Raw genomic sequence first — 17,768 nt, 5'->3', positions numbered from 1 at the left:
GTTGTGGATTTAAACTCCGGCGGGAAGCGTAACTTGTGGTTCTTGTTAGAAGTGTCTCCAAAGTTGTAGTTACTGCTTTTTGTGCACTGATCAGCAATAACATGGTGAGGACGAAGGCAGACAGCGTTCCTGCAACTTACAGAAAAGGTGATAAAATAATGTGAGCTACGAATGAACAGATCAAATAAGTTTGCGATATAGCGTAAAATAGGATATCTAGCTAACATGGACTACAGCATTTGCACTAAACAACAGATTCATTTAATGTTATCTCCTTTCAGTTGTGCTAGCTGTAGCAATTAACCAGTCCCAGTTTTGTTAGCGTCGATTGCTTTAACTTAACATTATCTAGCTATATAGTGAGAAAAGTTTGATAGCTTGCTAAGTGGACTATCTATAGATGGATATTGAAATAATTCATTGGATAGCTAGCTTGGATATCTTTCCATTTAGCGAACTAATGTCTATTAATGCAAGTTACTACCGTTAGCTAGATATTCTGTTGACGATATCAATGCTGCTTGATCCGACCGGCTTACATTTGATAGCTAGTTTTCTGTACTCCCGCCAATTTGAATGGATGGCGATTCTAACGTTAGAACCGATAGCTAGCTAACTTCGTTTGTAGGTCATACTGCAGTTAATTAATTTGACTTTCAATTTTGATACAAGTAGGCTAATATAAATAACTAGATAACTTGACAAATGGCTAACGTAAGTTCTGGAAAAATCGTAACCCATCTAGCTAACGTAGCTAGCCAGTCCTTGTAAAGTCAACATAGGCTTACTTGATCTGGAGGAGGGATGCAATAGCGGAATAAATTACCCAAAAATGTGAGTTATGGATTTCAGAGGTTTAAAAGTATAGACAATCGGTTTGTAGCATTGATGATTATGCACCACTCCATTCATTTGTTTAAACTGGCGCCAATTCGACCTATGGGTGTGATTGGTAGCACAAGTGCTGTGTAGACTAACGTTACTGTTTCTGCCGCGCAAATTCTGTATAGCTTCAGTGCTAAAGATGTGTATAGTGTGAAATTGAATGTGTTTGACATCCGCTCATTTCGTTTACGCGGAGCTGCTGAGCGGGGCACTGTCCGACTTCTTTTCATTTGGCGCCAGGTTGGGACGGGACTATACGTACTGTCAGGAGTTTGGTGGATGAATTTTGTTAGGTTATTTACTAATTTGGTTGTGTACGTCGCTAATATTCGACCATAAAACCTGGCTAATATACAATTCGACATTAACAGACAAGAAACCTGATCTGTTTCCACTGTATCTTTGCTGACTTAGGAATAATCCTTCCCGGGTACATTTTGTAAATATTTTTGGGTAACTTTGTTTCAGCTGTGGCTGCCACGGCGCCAAGGAAGTCTTTGGGCGCTTCTAGTTCTGCAAACGCAAGTTGCTCACAAGCGAGCACGCCTGGTCAGTATTCTGTTTCGTGTTTTCTCAGTTCCACTTAATTTAACGTTGATGTTAGTTCTAAATATTTTTTAAAGGCCACTAAATGTCAGCTAAGCTAATTGTATTCAAGTCTTCAGTCTTTCTTGTTCAATTCACATGACAGCCATCCATCCTTAACAGATGACTGTTAAGAACATTAATTGACTATTGGTTTTTGAAGGCTCCTTTTTTACTAGGTATGCACACTTGGTTTAGAAAACACTTCATTGTTTTGTTCATAGGGGCGGCATAGCTCAGGAGGTAAGACCTGGCAGTCGGAGGGTTGCCGATTCAAACCCCGCCCTGGGCGTGTCGAAGTGTCCTTGAGCAAGACACCTAACCCCTAACTGCTCTGGCGAATGAGAGGCATCAATTGTAAAGCGCTTTGGATAAAAGCGCTATATAAATGCAGTCCATTTACCATTTGTTCAGTTATTGCTTCTGACGCAAAATCCATGGGGACATTGCCATCCTTTAACAGCAAAAAGCAAGTATGCTGGTGGGAATCCCGTATGTCCGCGACCCACCCCGACTTGGCAGAAGGGCATTGGAGATTTCTTTGGTGGACCGAGCAGGAAGCCTGAAAAAGAAAACCAGCTGCCTGTATCAGATGATGAGGAGGCTGGAGGCAGTGGTGTGTCCAAGGGGCCCAGGAAGTATGACCTTGTTCTCATTTTGGAATTTTCATTATTACAGCTGCATTTAAACTCGTCTTGTAGTCCTAAAGGCGATATTATATGCATCCTTAGTAGTAGTATGTTAACCGTGGTTTTGGATACAAGGAAATGTATAAATAGTATGTAAAACGTAGCATTAAGAGCTTCAACCTAAATATCTAACACCTAAAAATACCTTAGTTGAATTAGAAAGAGAAACTGCAGACAGTTTTGGTTCTTTAAAAAAGTGCATCTGGCAGTGCTGAGAGCCATTCAGTCCTAAAATGCAGCTGATGAAGAACATAAGTCTTATGACTGCTGTTTGAGATGAAGCTGTACCACTGGAGGATTTACATAATTGGCTTCATTTGAATATTTAAGACTTACTTGAGTTTATTTTCGTTTCTATTTTCCCCCTTCTGATAATACTTAAAGCTGCCAATGGCAATTTTTTAATCTATTGGTACTGGGGTAACAGATATTTGAATACTGTCTTAAGAATGGACTGAGAAAATGTTTAGGGGGTGGGGTTACAAGTGAATATTAAGTGCTTGGATAGTGCCTTAAGAGATCAATTTAACTTTGAACAATATAAATCAGACCCTAGCACTAATCTTTGAAGTCTTTTGTTCAGTTATGAAAGAGCCTCTGAAGATGAGAAGCTGTATTTATTGTAATTTCTAGCCTGATTGCCATGCATGGATATTTACTTCCTTTTGAAATGGTCAGTAAATACAGGCTTTGGCTAATTATTAAACACAAAGATTAGTGCTGAGCTGTTACAGCCTCTCAAACAAAGCCAGCTGTATGTTATGGATGTTCTGCCTTGTAACTTGTCTTGAAACTTTATTCCTGCAAGATGAAACGCCCAGTTTATTTCTATTATCCATATATATTTTTAATGCTCTTAGATCAAAAGAGCATTAAAAATATACAACTGATATGATGGGTAAATCCTAATATGGATGCATCATAACTGCATCTTTGTGAAGTGTGTAGCCTGCAGACCTCCCAAGTCAAAGAATCTAATGCCATGTTCTTCTGACAGACCTCGCCCCTTGCCTGATGAAGATGATGATGCTGATGAGGAATGAGCCTGAACTTTGAGATTTAAATTTTTTATTGTATGGAAAGCCATTGGAAGCAGTACTTGAAATTTGGAATTACTTTAGTTGTGTACATCTGTAAATAATTTAAGCAGTGTAATTGTGTTGTACAGTTTAATAAAAATGTTTTCCAGTATGATTTATTACCTGTGCTTTAAATGTAATCCATTCACCATCCATGACAGCCACATGACCATGAATTCTCAAACAATGGGCCCGACTGGATATCATGATAACCCTGCATTCAGTTTGCTTAGGATGTGCACTTATCCTGGGCATTTGGAATACTTGCACTTCTACATCAACATTTTCACCAGTACATTGAGATTAATAGCTTAGCTCAAGCATTATGCCTAGCTCAAGCATGTTATGTCTCATGGATTGAATCCCATGATTTATGATCCAGGCAGTTCAGTGGCTGCTCCAATTTAGTAAGATGTGCTGCCTTAATGCAGAGTCGTATTGTGTTTTTGTAGGTAGTGCACACTTTCATGTACTAGGAATGATCAATGAGAGTTATGTCCATATTTTTATTGGGTGTGTACGCAGAACAACTTCACAGGGTTAGTTTGGCTGGATACATTGCACAATATTTGTATGGATATATATTTAACCTTTATGGGAATTTATATGGGCAGCATAGTGGTATAGCACTATCACCTCGCAGCAGGACATTCCTGGGTTTGAATCCTGCATGGGGCCTTTCTGTGTAGATTGCATGTTCTCCATGTGCCTGCGTGGGTTTCCTACTGTAATCCACAGACATGCAGGTTGGGGAATTCACAGGCCATTGCTGCAAAAGAGCATGTGCTTAGTTAACCTACCCTGAAATAAAGTTTAATAATTATATTGTGAAGTGGGTCAACATGGATGCATTACATTATCTTGAAAGTTTTTAATCACTGACATCAGGATACCTCTAGGGGGAGCTCACAGCAAATTTAAGGTGCATAACTCAATTGACAACAAATTCTTGACAGTGCTGACAATGTTTCTCAAAAACATGGGGCCCCAGTATGAGGTCTCAAGGTTCCAAACTATTAAATGAGAAATAATTGTAGTTATGAAATTTCTGTAATTTAGATGTGTCGAACTGACTGACAGTTGATGTTTTTTGCAAAAAATTTAGATTTTTAAAAATAATGACAACTGCACATATTTGGGAGGAGGGGGGATTTAAGCATTTTCATTTTGTTAGTTTTGTCCAGTCATTTTAGGTTGTCTTCTTTAGGGTGACAAATTATTCTCACATGGTATCGAATCACCCGTGATATCACCTGACAGAAGGTGATCCATAATGTGACATGGCGAAGACTGCAGCATATATTTTTATTATGAAAAGCTTTAATGTGAGTTTGTATTTCAGTTGATTATTTTGTGGCCATTTGGAATTTAAATTCATTAAATCAATGGACTTAACTTGTAAATTAGGACTACGCGTGTAACTGTACACATGGATTAATTATACATACAAGCACAAAAAAAATGAGGGATTCATAATAGAACCCTGCAGTTTACTGTTTAAAATCTTGAGAGCTTAAACTTTCTTGTGTAGAAGGATTGTAGCAGTTTCTGCAAGGACAGCCAGCTTTAAATGAGTAAATGACACTCAGAAATGGTCTAAGTGGATAAAAGTAAATTATAAACTGCAGCAGATTAAAGGGGTTGGTGCAGTTGTAGAACTGCGAGAAGATTAACAGGAATTGTTCATGGTTAAAACCTTTAATGTTTTAAGAAGCAGGCCTAACATCATTGCTTTAAAATGGAGTTGACTAATTTAACTGAAGAGAGATAGGTGGAGTTAAAATTCTAATCAAGTCCAAGGCCATTCTATATTTGACTTGACCTGTAGGACTACAGCCATCTATGCACTGTGTGATTGGTGAGAACCATGTACTAGTACTGTAGATTTAATGTATATGCTAATAGTATACACCTTATTGATGTTTCTTTCCTCCAATAATCCTTTACTCCTGGAAAGCCAGAAAGAACATTTAAGGGGCAAATGCCAGGGGGACATTAGCCAGCATAGACTTGATTTTCATAAAGGGAAATGTATGCAATTTCTTTCATCTCAATAAAGCAAAAGAAACTTGCACATCAATAACTTATTTACAAATTTGAATAAATGAAAACCTTTTTCATAATAATAATAATAATGATAATAACGTTATTATTATTATTATTATTATTATTATTATTATTATTATTATCACTATACTGTTGATATAACGGTGATGATGATAACGAAGACTGTGCTAAATAATAATGTTGTAATAATAAATGTGAAGTGTAAATGTAAAAAGTGCCAAGACGAAAACAACTCCTGTAAAACGACCAAGACAGTTCTGCAACCACCAAAAAATGGGAATACAGGAAAACGAAATATGTCAATAGCATGGGGGTGCGGCTAGTCTTTGTTACCCGGAAGTAGTTTTCCTGTCTGGCGGGTGGTGCTGGATCAGCACTTCCGGGACTGCGGGAACCTTTACAGCACCGAACGAAGACAGCAAGAAAAAAGGAGAAAAAAGGTCCAAGATAAAATAAAAAGCTACCAAACGTCTCAACTCTCCCGTAAGGGGCACTTACGTGAGACCACGTAGCAAAAAGAACAGAATCGGTCAAACGCATCTGTCGTCCTTGTGAAAGTAAGTGAGGGTTTTAGCTCATTTTCTTTCTTTCTAATTTCCTCCTCGCAAGCTAACCAGCTAGCTGGCAATACAGAGAAACAAATACCTATTATTGGCTAGCTAGAAGGCTTGCGAGCTAACGATCTCAGCTACACCACATATCAGGAAGCTAGCTAATTGGTACTAAAGCGACACTACTGACGTAAAGGCAAAAAATTTGCGGTGATAGTATTTTATTCCTTACAAATGTATGTATGTTGACCAGTTACCTTAGTTTGTAGCTATAATACTTGGCTAGCTTATGCCAGTTCCATTTAGATGTGTAGTGCTAACGTTGGGTAAGTTAGCTAAAAGGGAAATGTTGTGATGTTAGCTTGTACTTTAGCCAGCTGAAGTTAGCTTCATATGAGTATGAGTAGCTTACTGGTTAGCTAAATGCCAGCTACATTTTTAAGTTAAAATGATCCATTGATCTTTGTGGCCGTTAACATGTAGAGCCAGCTATGAAGCTAACGTTAGCTATGTCTAGCTAATGTTAGATCTATCTATAATTTAGTTAGCATGTTAATGCCTGCCAACTCAAAACAAATGTTTCGCACATCTGCCTATCGTGCATCCGAACCAAAATATAATATTTTGCTAAGTGTCGACGTAAAAATGCCCATGTAATCACAGGTACGCATGTAATAAACTCGCCTGTATTTAAGGGCTGTCGCTGTGTAAGCTAGCTAGATATAATAGCAGCCATGTACTCCTTGCCCGCGAACGATATTGTTTTTTGACCGAACTATAGTGCAAGGTTTGCTAGTCAGACAATTTTGGAATTCTCAAATAAAGTGCAGCCAGTGCGATACCGCAGTTACTATCTAGCTGTAGCTCACTCGAGCGTATTATTATATCTTGCAGTTAGGGTACATGCATATGTTTGACTTAATATATTCATGTTAGCTAACAGCATATGTTGGCTTGCGAATTCTATTGTGTATTGTAACAGCGTGTATATATATGTTATTAAGTAGTGTTCCTAAATAGGAGTTAATGTTACCCATTAAGTAGACTCTGGAGGGGGTGGAGGAATTTAATTTAAAACTTTTATTTAAGTCAGATGAATTTTTTATTGTACATATTTGTGTTTTTTGTGTTTCATGTTCTAACGACAGAGAATAGTCAAATTTAAACCTGTAAAACTAGCTACCTGTAGGCCACGCTTCGCCAGTTAAGTCGAGGTGATGGGAATTTCCTGGCATAGGAAGTGAGCTCAGAGCATTAGTCAATCGTGACGTGGATCCAGTAGCAAGCGACTCGGTCGAGAATTAATTATGCTATTGAATACTAATATGAAAGATGACTGGCCTCACCAAAATATAGTTATGTAAAACTGTCAATTTAAACTTCAAATGAGCTCAGTCTGTCTAGCTTAGTAGTTTGTTAGCATACTTCTCAGTGATGATGCACGCCAGTCATAGTGTGTAGCTCCGTGGTTGTGACGTTTTTGGCAGTATTCATTGTTTAAAACCCATTACATTTACATTACATTACGGGCATTTAGCAGACGCTCTTATCCAGAGCGACTTACACAACTTTTACATAGCATTTTTACATTGTATCCATTTATACAGCTGGATATACACTGAAGCAATTTCGGTTAAGTACCTTGCTGAAGGGTACAACGGCAGTGTCCTACCCGGGAATCGAACCTGCGACCTTTTGGTTACAAGCCACTGTGCTACACTCCGTCCTACGTTTATTTGGCAGACGCTTTTATCCAAAGCGACCTACAAAAGTGCATTTCATGGTCATGGACAACTACAAAACACAGGTTCAATAAGATACAATACTTATTTTGTACAGCTATTTCTAACCAAGAACACAGTTTAGTTCACACAGTGAACACTATTCTGACCTAAACTCTTCAGTCCGGTCAATTAGGTGTAAAAGCAAAACGACCCAGTACATTTTAAACGTTCGCACTGTTGATATTCTGGTCAGTAATACATAACTTGACACTCTGAAGGTATGAACAATTTAACAATCATTGTATCGGACAGTTACCACATATACTAGTAAACCAAAACAAAAGCTTTGTAATGGGAGTCTGGCACAGTAAAATGAATGTGCTGCAATGTTGAACCTGCTGAGCTGTTTGCTGCACTAACCTCATTTACAGCCTCAATACGGTTGTCACTCCAGAGCCATTGTATCCAAAGAACAGCATTGCTTGTGTGATCAAGAAAACCACTTTACTTTTGCTTGATGGAAACAAGGGGCTGTTATAGAAACCTAAATGTTTTCCCATTTGCCGTTCTTACACTTGATGCTTATTCGTAACTAATGAAATTCCAGTGGTTGCCAACTGCATGTGTCAGTCTAACTGTCCAGAAAATGTGTAGGTCATGCTGTAGTATGTCTACAATATCAAAAGTGACATGCATTGTTTACTTTTTTATTTTAACAGCTACCAGGTATTCCTTATTGGCAAAAGAGAAACCTGATTTACGGTTGACAGTTTGTTACTACTGACTATGTGAATCAGTTGTCAATGTGTTTAGATATGTCAGTGATGTATTTTAGTCATGCAGATCTGCAAAATCTGGCTGTCTCTTCCTTGCCAAGATCGTCAGACATTAAAGGTTTCTGTGTTATGGGAAAATATACATATTAATAGACACCCTTCCCCCAAGTAAAATGTAAAGTAATAGATGTTATGACAGATAGATACGCCTTATTAACTGGGCGTTGGAGGGAGGAAATTGGGGGTGTTGGTGCTGATGGGACTGGGGGGGTATGGTGTTTGTAAATGAAAACATTGAGACTTCCCCACAGAAGGCACAGACACCCATTACTCAGCAGAATTCTTCTCAGCCTAGTGCAGTGAGCCTCAGTAAACAAGGCTCGTAGGTGTACAGGCATCTGTGCCAGAACACAGAGATGGCCATTCAGAGTGTGATCTAACTTTGACTGAGGTGATAACGGCAGAATGGCTTTTGGTGAAGCCTGTTGTGTTTGCCGTTTGCTTACAGGTTTGTGGTCAGCTCCAGGGCAGAACAGGTGTTTAGGTTGCTGACTGTGTCTTGTCATTCAGGGGTTTACATCTTGCTCTTGCTCTCTACCTGCTGCATGTCAGCATACACACAACTGGATAATCATCTGTTGGGTAAACGTGTGTCAGTTCATTTTGATCTGGTGCCAGACTGGTTACACTGTCACTACTAGTTGTGCCATTACCTGAACTGTTCCTGTGTTGTGAATATAAGCTTGTACGCAGGGGAGATATTGTCAGCCAGCAGCACAGTGTTTTTATTTTGTTCTGTGTGGGAAGGTACTGTTTTGTTTCTATTACAGCTTTCAGCTACTGCTGGAGATGCTGACGTTTCAGTTTAGGTAAATCAGATATGACACGGTGCCATTTTCATGGTTTTGTTGAACTCACCCACTACAAAACCTGTAAAGAAAAGTATAACGCAGCAACTTTCCTTTTGTGCTCTTTCAAATGTAAGATACAAGATTATAAAAGGCATATCTGCCTTTTGAATGCACACCTTGGAGTACACGTCAGATAAGGGCCTCTCCCTAACAACTGGCAGTAATACTGATATGAATACATGAAATCTTGTTAAATTTAGTGCACCCTTCATGACGCTAACAAAGGTTACAGGAACAGACAGACAAACCCAAGGCCAATGGTGTGAGTTATGCTGCCAGTGAATTGTCTGTGGCCTCTTCCACGTTTTTAAAAAATCTTTTTTTTTCTACTGTTTCCTCTTGTGCCAGAGCAATTCGTGCTGCTTCTGCCAAACAAAATGGCCTAAAATATTCAGATAAAAATAGCATATATATATATATATATATATATATATATATATATATATGTATATATATATATATGCAGGTTTTGTGTTTTACTGTGTACACATTTTCGCTAAAAAGCAGATTACTTTTTGATATACCTAGGCCTAATATTATATACATACTTGGATTTTTTCCCCCTAACATTTGCTTTAGTAGGTTGGTTATTTGTATTGAAAAGTTCAAGAAAAAGTTAGTTTTCTTTATAACCTATGCTGATTTTAAATCATTCTGTTTTTCCAAACCTACTTCAGAAAATGTCACCTTCACGCAGAACCCATAATACACTGCTACAATCTGTCTCTTTCTGTGTATCAGTGAAATGTCTAAATAGACTCCAGACACTTAACTAAGCTGTATATACTATGTAGGGCACTCTGCACACAAACATTGTTTCAGTTTCATCTTGTGGAATTTGAATTTATATTCAGTTTCTCAATGCCCATAACCTCATGGTGAAACACCAAAGACGTGACCAGCTTCACAGTGCTTTCTGGGGTTTTGAAATGGATGGGAACAAATACAGATGGGAGTACAATGATACAATCAGAATGTAAAATGATCATGTCACTGAATGTTTCAGAATGATTCAGAAGACCTATCCGTGGATGCTTAAAATACTGTTATGGAGATATGAGATTTTTTTTTTTGTTACAGTGCCCACACATTGGTTGTGTTTTAGAGAGGGAAAAGGAGAGTCATGTTGATGTTGCACTGTGACATTTTTTGGGTTTTTATACTGTGAAGGTTTATTTTTTTCTGTAAGCATACCTACTATACTGTATAATAAGGAGCATGTTCAAAACTTTTGGTGAAGTTACTGTAATTGGATATAGGTATAGAAGGAAGTTTATGTCTATGCAGTACAGACTAGTCCTGACAGTTAATTATTCTGTCATATAATTGATGGTATCTACCAGACAGCCAGACAGTGCACATCCAGAGTATGCAAACCCCCGAAAACCAAGGTAAATGACCTTTTGCATTAGGTCATTTCTGTTATAGTTGTCATTTTAATGCCATTTGTTCTCAAGTCCAGTGTCGTTTACGGATGCTTCTTAAGCAAATGCATTTTTAAAGGAAGGAACTGGCCTTGAGAGTCATGGTGGATGTGTGTTCCACTGTGTGTTCCATGGGAAATGCTGCATGAAATTGATCTTTTCTTTAGAAAGGGAGAGGTCTGCCTGGTGACTGTTCTGTGATGCAGTTGGCTATAATGGACAATGCTGTGACAGGGCTCTGCGGTAATTTCAGGCCACGTCACCATAGAAACCACACATGCGACGTATGTACAAGCAAAGCAGTAACATGTGTTCTTTTCTCCCCCCGAGCCCTCCCTTAAGTGAATATTACGCATCTGGATGGCGTTCTGCACCACATGCTTGAAGTCTTCTGTGCTCAGCGACTTAATTAACAGTCCAACCTTGTGTGCCGTGTTTGCTGGCATCTCACTTTCTGTTTGTGGGGACTGTTGAAACTGAGGCCCCCTGTATCAGCAGTCACACTTTCTGTTTACATGGACTAGATCAGAATTAATGATTTCATTTTTTGGGACGTGAGGGGGGCAAGAAAAACCTGTAACGGACAGTGATGAGAAGCTCTTTGTTGTTTGCAAGATTTGTTTTAATTAATTTAATTAAATGTATTTTCATTGGTTGCAAAGGTCAGGCAAGGATTTTCATCATAACATTTGTGTAGCATGCAAATGCAGTTCAGCCATTTTGGACTCATGGTCAGAAGCTCATTTGAAGTAGATTACTTAACTGTTCTGAGTACTTGTGTGAAGAATTACTTCTGAGAGGTATTCAGTTGTTTTTTTAAATTATTTTTTCTTAGTATATGTTTGATTGTAACCCCTTGACATCTGCCCCTCCCATCTGCCACTCACCCCTCATAAACGTAACAACACCCCATCGTTCACCCATTGACAAATGTCAGTCTACCAGATAGAAAAGGAGGGGGGGGCAGGAATTAACGTTTAAATTTTCATTAAACTGCAAGGAATTCGCCATCTGATTTGAATGGAGCATTGTGAAGTGTTCTGTGAGAGCCGTTTGAATTTATCCGTGGTAGAGGCTATCGTCATGTAGGCCTTTTGTTTGCATTTATGGAATTAAAGAAGCTAATCCTTTCTTGTCACCGGAATGTTGATGAGGAGGGAGTTGTGGAATAAAGGTGGGCAGACAAATCTCCAGCCTTTGTGTGCCTGACCTTGGTCCCTGGCGCATGGTCTTGTCACCAATGAAGGGCTCCCGTGTCTGAGCCTGGAGGCAGGGGGGTGGAGTGCTTCGGCTCTCTGCCCTCTGTAGGCCTGCGTATTTTAAGTTGTCCTGGAGCGGAATTGGGGGGGGGGGTAGTTTTGGGGCTGGGCAGTGTTCTGGCTCTGACCCAAATCTCTGGCAGTGCAGTTCCAATCAGTGTGAAGACTGAGATGACTGAGCAAGCCATCTTGGGGAAAGAGAAGAGAAGGGGTGGGTGGATAGCTGAGTGACAGAGCAGGTCTCTGCGGTACACGGCTGAAAGTACCGGAAAGAAGGAGCGGATGCTCACTGGCACTGGCGCAGTGGGCCTCCCAACCTGCTTCCCGGCCTCCTCCTGGGCTGCTCTTTCTGCTGAAGGTTAATGAGTTCAGGTGTAGCCTTTTAATGACTCCACAAATGCGGAGGCCTATCCGAGACTGCCCTGGAAACAAAACCCAGTATTACAGAACATGTATTCACACGTGTTTGCCATGAGCATAAACAAACAGCAACAAAAGATACAAGAGGTCATCATCTACAGCTCCGGATGGTCTGAAATTCTTCTTTTTTTTGTGTGGTGCGTGTTCATTGCTAAACAAATCTCGACCTGCACTGAGTACAGAAAGAGGTTTTTTTGTGACTGTTTCACAATGGAACTTGGATGCCCTTCAGAATTCTGAATGAAATATCAAAACTAAGTTTGTTTATATTTAAGCCCTCAAACATTCATAAAGAAGCAAATTGAAATGTGCAGGAGTTGTAGGCTCCTCCTGTGCTCCCTTGCCTCTGTGGAAGTTGTTTTATAAGCAGATTTATGTATTCACCCAGCGGTTTTCATCAAACAACTTTTCCAATTGATTGCCTTGTCCTCTCTTAAGCAGATAAATGCATCTTTGGGCTCTATGTGTTCCTGATTGGTTTCTCTCTGTGCCTCACTTGTGCCAAAGTCCAGAGTGGCACTTTTCATTTCGATTCCCCTCCTTTACAGCAGTCAGGGGCTGCTCTGCTTTGACATGGGCTGCGGAATAACCCACCCATAGAACATGGCTGACGTGTAGCTGGGAGCCACTGGGGGTTAATATAGTTTGGAATACGTTCTTTCTGTGCAGGCAGTGTGCATGTTCTAAAGCTCTTTATAAAATAAGGTGAAAGGCATTGTGTTAACAGGCAAGCCGAGGAGATGTGTACCTCACAGGCCACTGCATTGTGAGTCACTGCAAAATCTGCATGGGATTGGTCGATCAGCTCAGCAAATGATTTAAATAGGCTGAATGCATTAATCTGTAGTGCTCATTTCACTTCACATGCTTTATTAAGTTTGTTAGCTTGCTATCTGTGTGCTACAAGTATAGTGCCAGTCTGTTTGGTGATGTACTGTGAACTGCTGCTTTCATAGGCGGAGTAGGTCTTGCTGTCCTTTATCCTTTGCGTTGTTCTGATCTGATTGGACTACAGGTGATTCTCTCACCTGTAGTGAGCTCTAATTTACTCAGGTATTAGGGACAATAGGAAAGATGCGCCTCTGCATTTTTTTAAGTGTCTGTAGGGTCAAGGAACGCTCAGTTATTGAGTGTTCATTTTGCTGGTGCATTTGGTTTCATTACATCCATTTTGTCCACTGTTGAGCTTGTTGTTTAGTCGCAAAGAAATTATAAAAATGAATTGGTCTCCACCCAAACATTACGATGAACCATCTATTGTTGCTTTTTATCTATGGGTTCTGCTTCATTCTAAACTGAAGGGGTATTCCCTTTCTACATCAGCTCTGATTAGGCCAATCTTTGACATCATACGAGTGGGATAATTTACCTGGAGATATCTCTGATAACTATTCAGAAATTGCCCATCATTTCGTTTTCCATTGCCTCCTAAGTGCACAGGTTTTTAAGCCTCATTTGCGTTCTCCTGTAGGCCTATTCCCTGTTTTATTTAACAAATTGTATCTTTTTCATTCATTGACTGGTAGAGGCATATCTCTTATGGCAGCTAATTTTGATCAAAGGCTTGAGCGTCCTCCATTAGGTCTTTTTTTGCCATTGTCATCCATTGCGTAACATAGAACAATGTAACCATTTATTATTAATCAAGTCAAGAACTGCATGTCATTTTCATTGCATTCAACTCAATGAAAAATAACAAAAATGACACTTTTCTCTGGCAAGGTAAATTCGTTTGAAGTGCATGAAGTGAGCGGTATTCCGAGTGGCGCAGAGGTTGAATAGGTTCAGGATTTCCACGGTTGCTGTGACATGCTGAGCGGTTAACCCCCAGCGCTCTGTGCTGTTCTGCAAGCCCTCCCTGCTTTGTAGTCATGTATAGTACTGCGCTTTATGTAACTGGAGCACTGCGGAGCTGCCCTTGAGAGTGACTGGCTCCCTTCGATGCGTACTGTAGATCTATGGAGGCGATGTGATTCAGTCGCGGTGAGTCACTGGGGTCTCATGCACATCACTCCGGCAACAGGCCTCCCTCCCTTTGCACGCAAATTACTGTCTCTTCCGTGTTCCTTGCTTAGAGATGGAATACTCACGCTTGTAACAATAAAACCTGCATATTTTTTGTTTGCAGCGTCTTAGCCTTGAACAGTACTAGAACCTTATAGCTTGTTCCTAAGACACATTCATTCATGTTTTACCTGATGCTAATTCTGGTTAGCCTACTGTCTTGGATCTTACTAAAACAAATAATTTTTAAAAGATCAGGATTTGTCACCTTGAATGCAGCGAGTACTACCAACTGTTCAATTAAGAAGTGCATGTTTATGCAAATTGAACATATCTGACAGTTCAGCTGCTTGGTGAGTCTCAATTTTGCACTCCGTCTGTTGGTGTGGCGTAGAACTGTTATTGTGATGATAAATTAATTGCGTGAGGATTTCAGAACAGTCTAGCCTGTTTTCTAAAACTTAATCTGAGAGGAAAACGAGATTCTACTTTGAGCGGATTTTGAGCTTTGCCCAGAAATCTTAAGGGACGAAAACCTGTTTTTATCAACGCATATGGTTGAATTTGCAAAGTTCATTGAGATAATGTGTCTGCCAACTTTACAGCCGGGTCTGTCACATGTTGGGGAGAGAAAACCCATGATGAACTGCATGAAGTGTGGGCCATGTGGTGATGAATTTGTGTAAAATGTTTGTCTGGATTTGAATGAAACAGCCGAATGACCTCAACATGACCCTGAAGCAATTGAGCACCAATTTTGTGTCATATTTTCTGAAGTCAAAAGCAGGTTTTTTAGTGTTTGGTTAGATACTAGATACAATACAGATTGTCAATTAATTCAATCAACTATGTACATTATCAAATCTAAGTATTTAGTGTGTCCACCCTTTGCCTTTATTACAGCTTCCAAGAGATCTGCTGGGATATTATTCCATGGTTCTTGTAAACACCTCTAAAATTTGATCTTAGCTGTTTGTTGCATTTTCTGCCTCTCTTGTTTCAATTAGCCTAATTCCAAACAAATTCAGTGGTGTTGGTCTGGACTGTGGGGCGGGGGGAGGGGTGGGGGGGTCCATTGTTCTGAGAACAACAGCAGCCTGATCACCTTAGCAGTGTTCTTGGGGTCATTATCTTGCTGTAGAATGAAGTCAACATTGTCCAGAGGGTATTGCTTGGTATGTTGTTAAGATTGGTTTGTATTTATCAGCATTCATGATGCCTTCAATCAAAACCAAATCACCAACTCCAGATATTGTTATATTAACTCAAAACTTGCACTAGTCCTCCACCATACTTGACTGATGGTTATGGACATGGTTCCGAGAGTCTTTCATGGCTTTGGGAGCATACATACTGCCTTCTTTTACTTCCCAAAATCTCAAATTTAGACTCATTGGTCCATAAAACCTTACTCCACATCTCGGGTGTCGAGTTTCGGTGTACTAGTGCAAATTTCCTTGTCTTTTGTTTATTTACTTTTTTCAGTAGTGGCTTTTTGATAGCTACACATCATTTCAGACCCATAGCATTGAGTTGTCTTCTCACAGTGGAAGGATTGACAGAAACACCTGGGGATTTCTTCAGATCTGAAGCAAGAGTGGAGCTTGATTTATTTTATTTTTTTCTTTAATTACCGTATTTGTGATCATGAGTTTCAGTGGTCTGCCAGTTCTTGCATATGGAGAGAGATTTTCTTACTATTATTGACAAATGCATGTATCATGATTCATAAATAAGGGGTGTCACAAATGTGTTTCACTATCCACAAACAAATATCTCAATGCTTAAATGCTTAAATGACTGTAAGCTTAGGGTTGTAACTAGGTAGCTGTTTCGTAGGTGACTTACTTAATGCACCAGTCTTAACTATTGCTTGTATTTTTGCATAGACCACATTGTTGCTGTTCTCATTTGTGTTAGTGTTAATCAGTTTAACCTTCAGGGTCCAAGTTGAACTATGCGGTTGTTCCCTGCACTTGGAACCTGTACTTCTCTCTAGGGTTTTCGGCATACTTGTTCCTGGTTATGGTTATACACTTTGTTGTACGTCGCTCTGGATAAGAGCGTCTGCCAAATGCCTGTAATGTAATGTAAATGAATGTGTGCTGATTTGAACAAATGCATACATATTTGTGACTACATATTTTCCCTTTTGCACAAATACCTAATCATTTTTATATGAAAACCAAAAATGTTTCCAATTTCCACATGTATTTTTTGCAATAAGACATTCTTAAAGGTAAAATTGGTGTGTGAAGTGTTGAATCTGCATTTGCGAATCAAGTGATATGCGTGCATTCAGTGACGCAAGTGTGTGAGTTTCCTTTTTTATTTTGAGACTTATCTCTCGCACTTTGTGTGCTCCGATCCACACACAAATAGCTGGCTGTCTTCATCTGTGGTGGAGGACCTGTTCATTACCAGCCTTTCTGGGAACTGAGTCTCAATCTGTGCACGCAAGGATGGAAGAACAGAAGGCCTTTCCTCAGTGCATAAAGCTGAGAGGTCAATAGTCCCTTTATGTGTAATGTGAAATGTAACGTAGGTCAACATTAGATAGGTTAGTTACAGGGATTTGAAATGCAACGTTAGTCAGTTTGGGGGGGATTGTGATCAGAGCATGCATAGGGGGTGAAGTTGCCATTGTGGACCTGATGGGATAGAGATCACAGACTGGGATGGAGCAGATTGCAGTTGCAAAGGGTACCTGTGGTTTTGGCCTATACTATTAGCCTACAGTAAGATGTTTTCCAGGACAGGCCATTCATTTCCATGACATTTCAGCGATTTTCTCATTTTCAATGAGTCCATCAAAAAAAAAAAAAAAAAGGCAGGTCTGCTAGGATGTGTGGGAACCCTGTAAATGATAAGACCGGTGTAATTTGTAATTTAATATCTTTTGATCGATATCCTGGAAAAGACATCTAGGCTACAATGAAATTATTCTACAAACAAGTAGGCCTATTGTCCATCTAGCCAACACCAGATAGCCTAGCCAATATCCCCATAGTCATAGCGCTGCATTGTTGTCGAAAAACTGTTAAAACGAGTCAAAGACACGTTCTGTTGCTTCGGTCAGCATAATTCGTCATTGCGATGAACCAAGCTTTTGTGCTTTTTACTGAAACAACTTTCTGAAGTGAGAGTTATGCTTTTTGTATTTATTTTCGGGTTGCCTATTCACTACAGTGTCAAATGTATACAAATGCGCAGCCCTGGCGTACGCTTCTAAAAATTGGCCCCATCGAAATGAACTATTTTCTCCATTTTGCTGTAAATTTTGTTTAAAAAAAAGACTAGCTATGTTTTTCGTGATAATAGGCTGCATTTTCTGAAAACGGAAATATGTCTTTCCAAGCTATATTTAATGGTTTTAGTGCACAATTTAATGAGT

At 39.5% G+C, this 17,768-nt stretch overlaps 2 protein-coding genes across 6 annotated transcripts in view; both read left to right on the top strand.

Moving 5' to 3' along the window:
• pclaf (PCNA clamp associated factor) lies at window positions 1-3,357 on the top strand. The gene is made up of 4 exons (XM_035395219.1): window positions 1-147; window positions 1,354-1,434; window positions 1,934-2,108; window positions 3,157-3,357. Exons 1-4 carry the CDS (start codon window positions 102-104, stop codon window positions 3,200-3,202), a joined length of 348 nt encoding a protein of 115 aa, XP_035251110.1. The 5' UTR covers window positions 1-101; the 3' UTR covers window positions 3,203-3,357.
• A 2,309-nt stretch (window positions 3,358-5,666) lies between these two features.
• Window positions 5,667-17,768, top strand: part of csnk1g1 (casein kinase 1, gamma 1) — a 70,867-nt gene continuing 58,765 nt past the window's right edge. For all 5 annotated transcript variants that reach the window (XM_035395322.1, XM_035395321.1, XM_035395320.1 and 2 more), the window contains exon 1: window positions 5,667-5,862. The gene's annotated coding sequence lies outside the window, so the exon portion shown is untranslated. The remainder of the gene's footprint in view (window positions 5,863-17,768) is intronic.

This window comes from Anguilla anguilla, chromosome 16 (genome assembly GCF_013347855.1).
Source record: "Anguilla anguilla isolate fAngAng1 chromosome 16, fAngAng1.pri, whole genome shotgun sequence".
NCBI lineage: Eukaryota > Metazoa > Chordata > Actinopteri > Anguilliformes > Anguillidae > Anguilla > Anguilla anguilla.
Note: the sequence above shows the minus strand (reverse complement) of the source record. Positions and strands in the feature narration are given on the sequence as shown.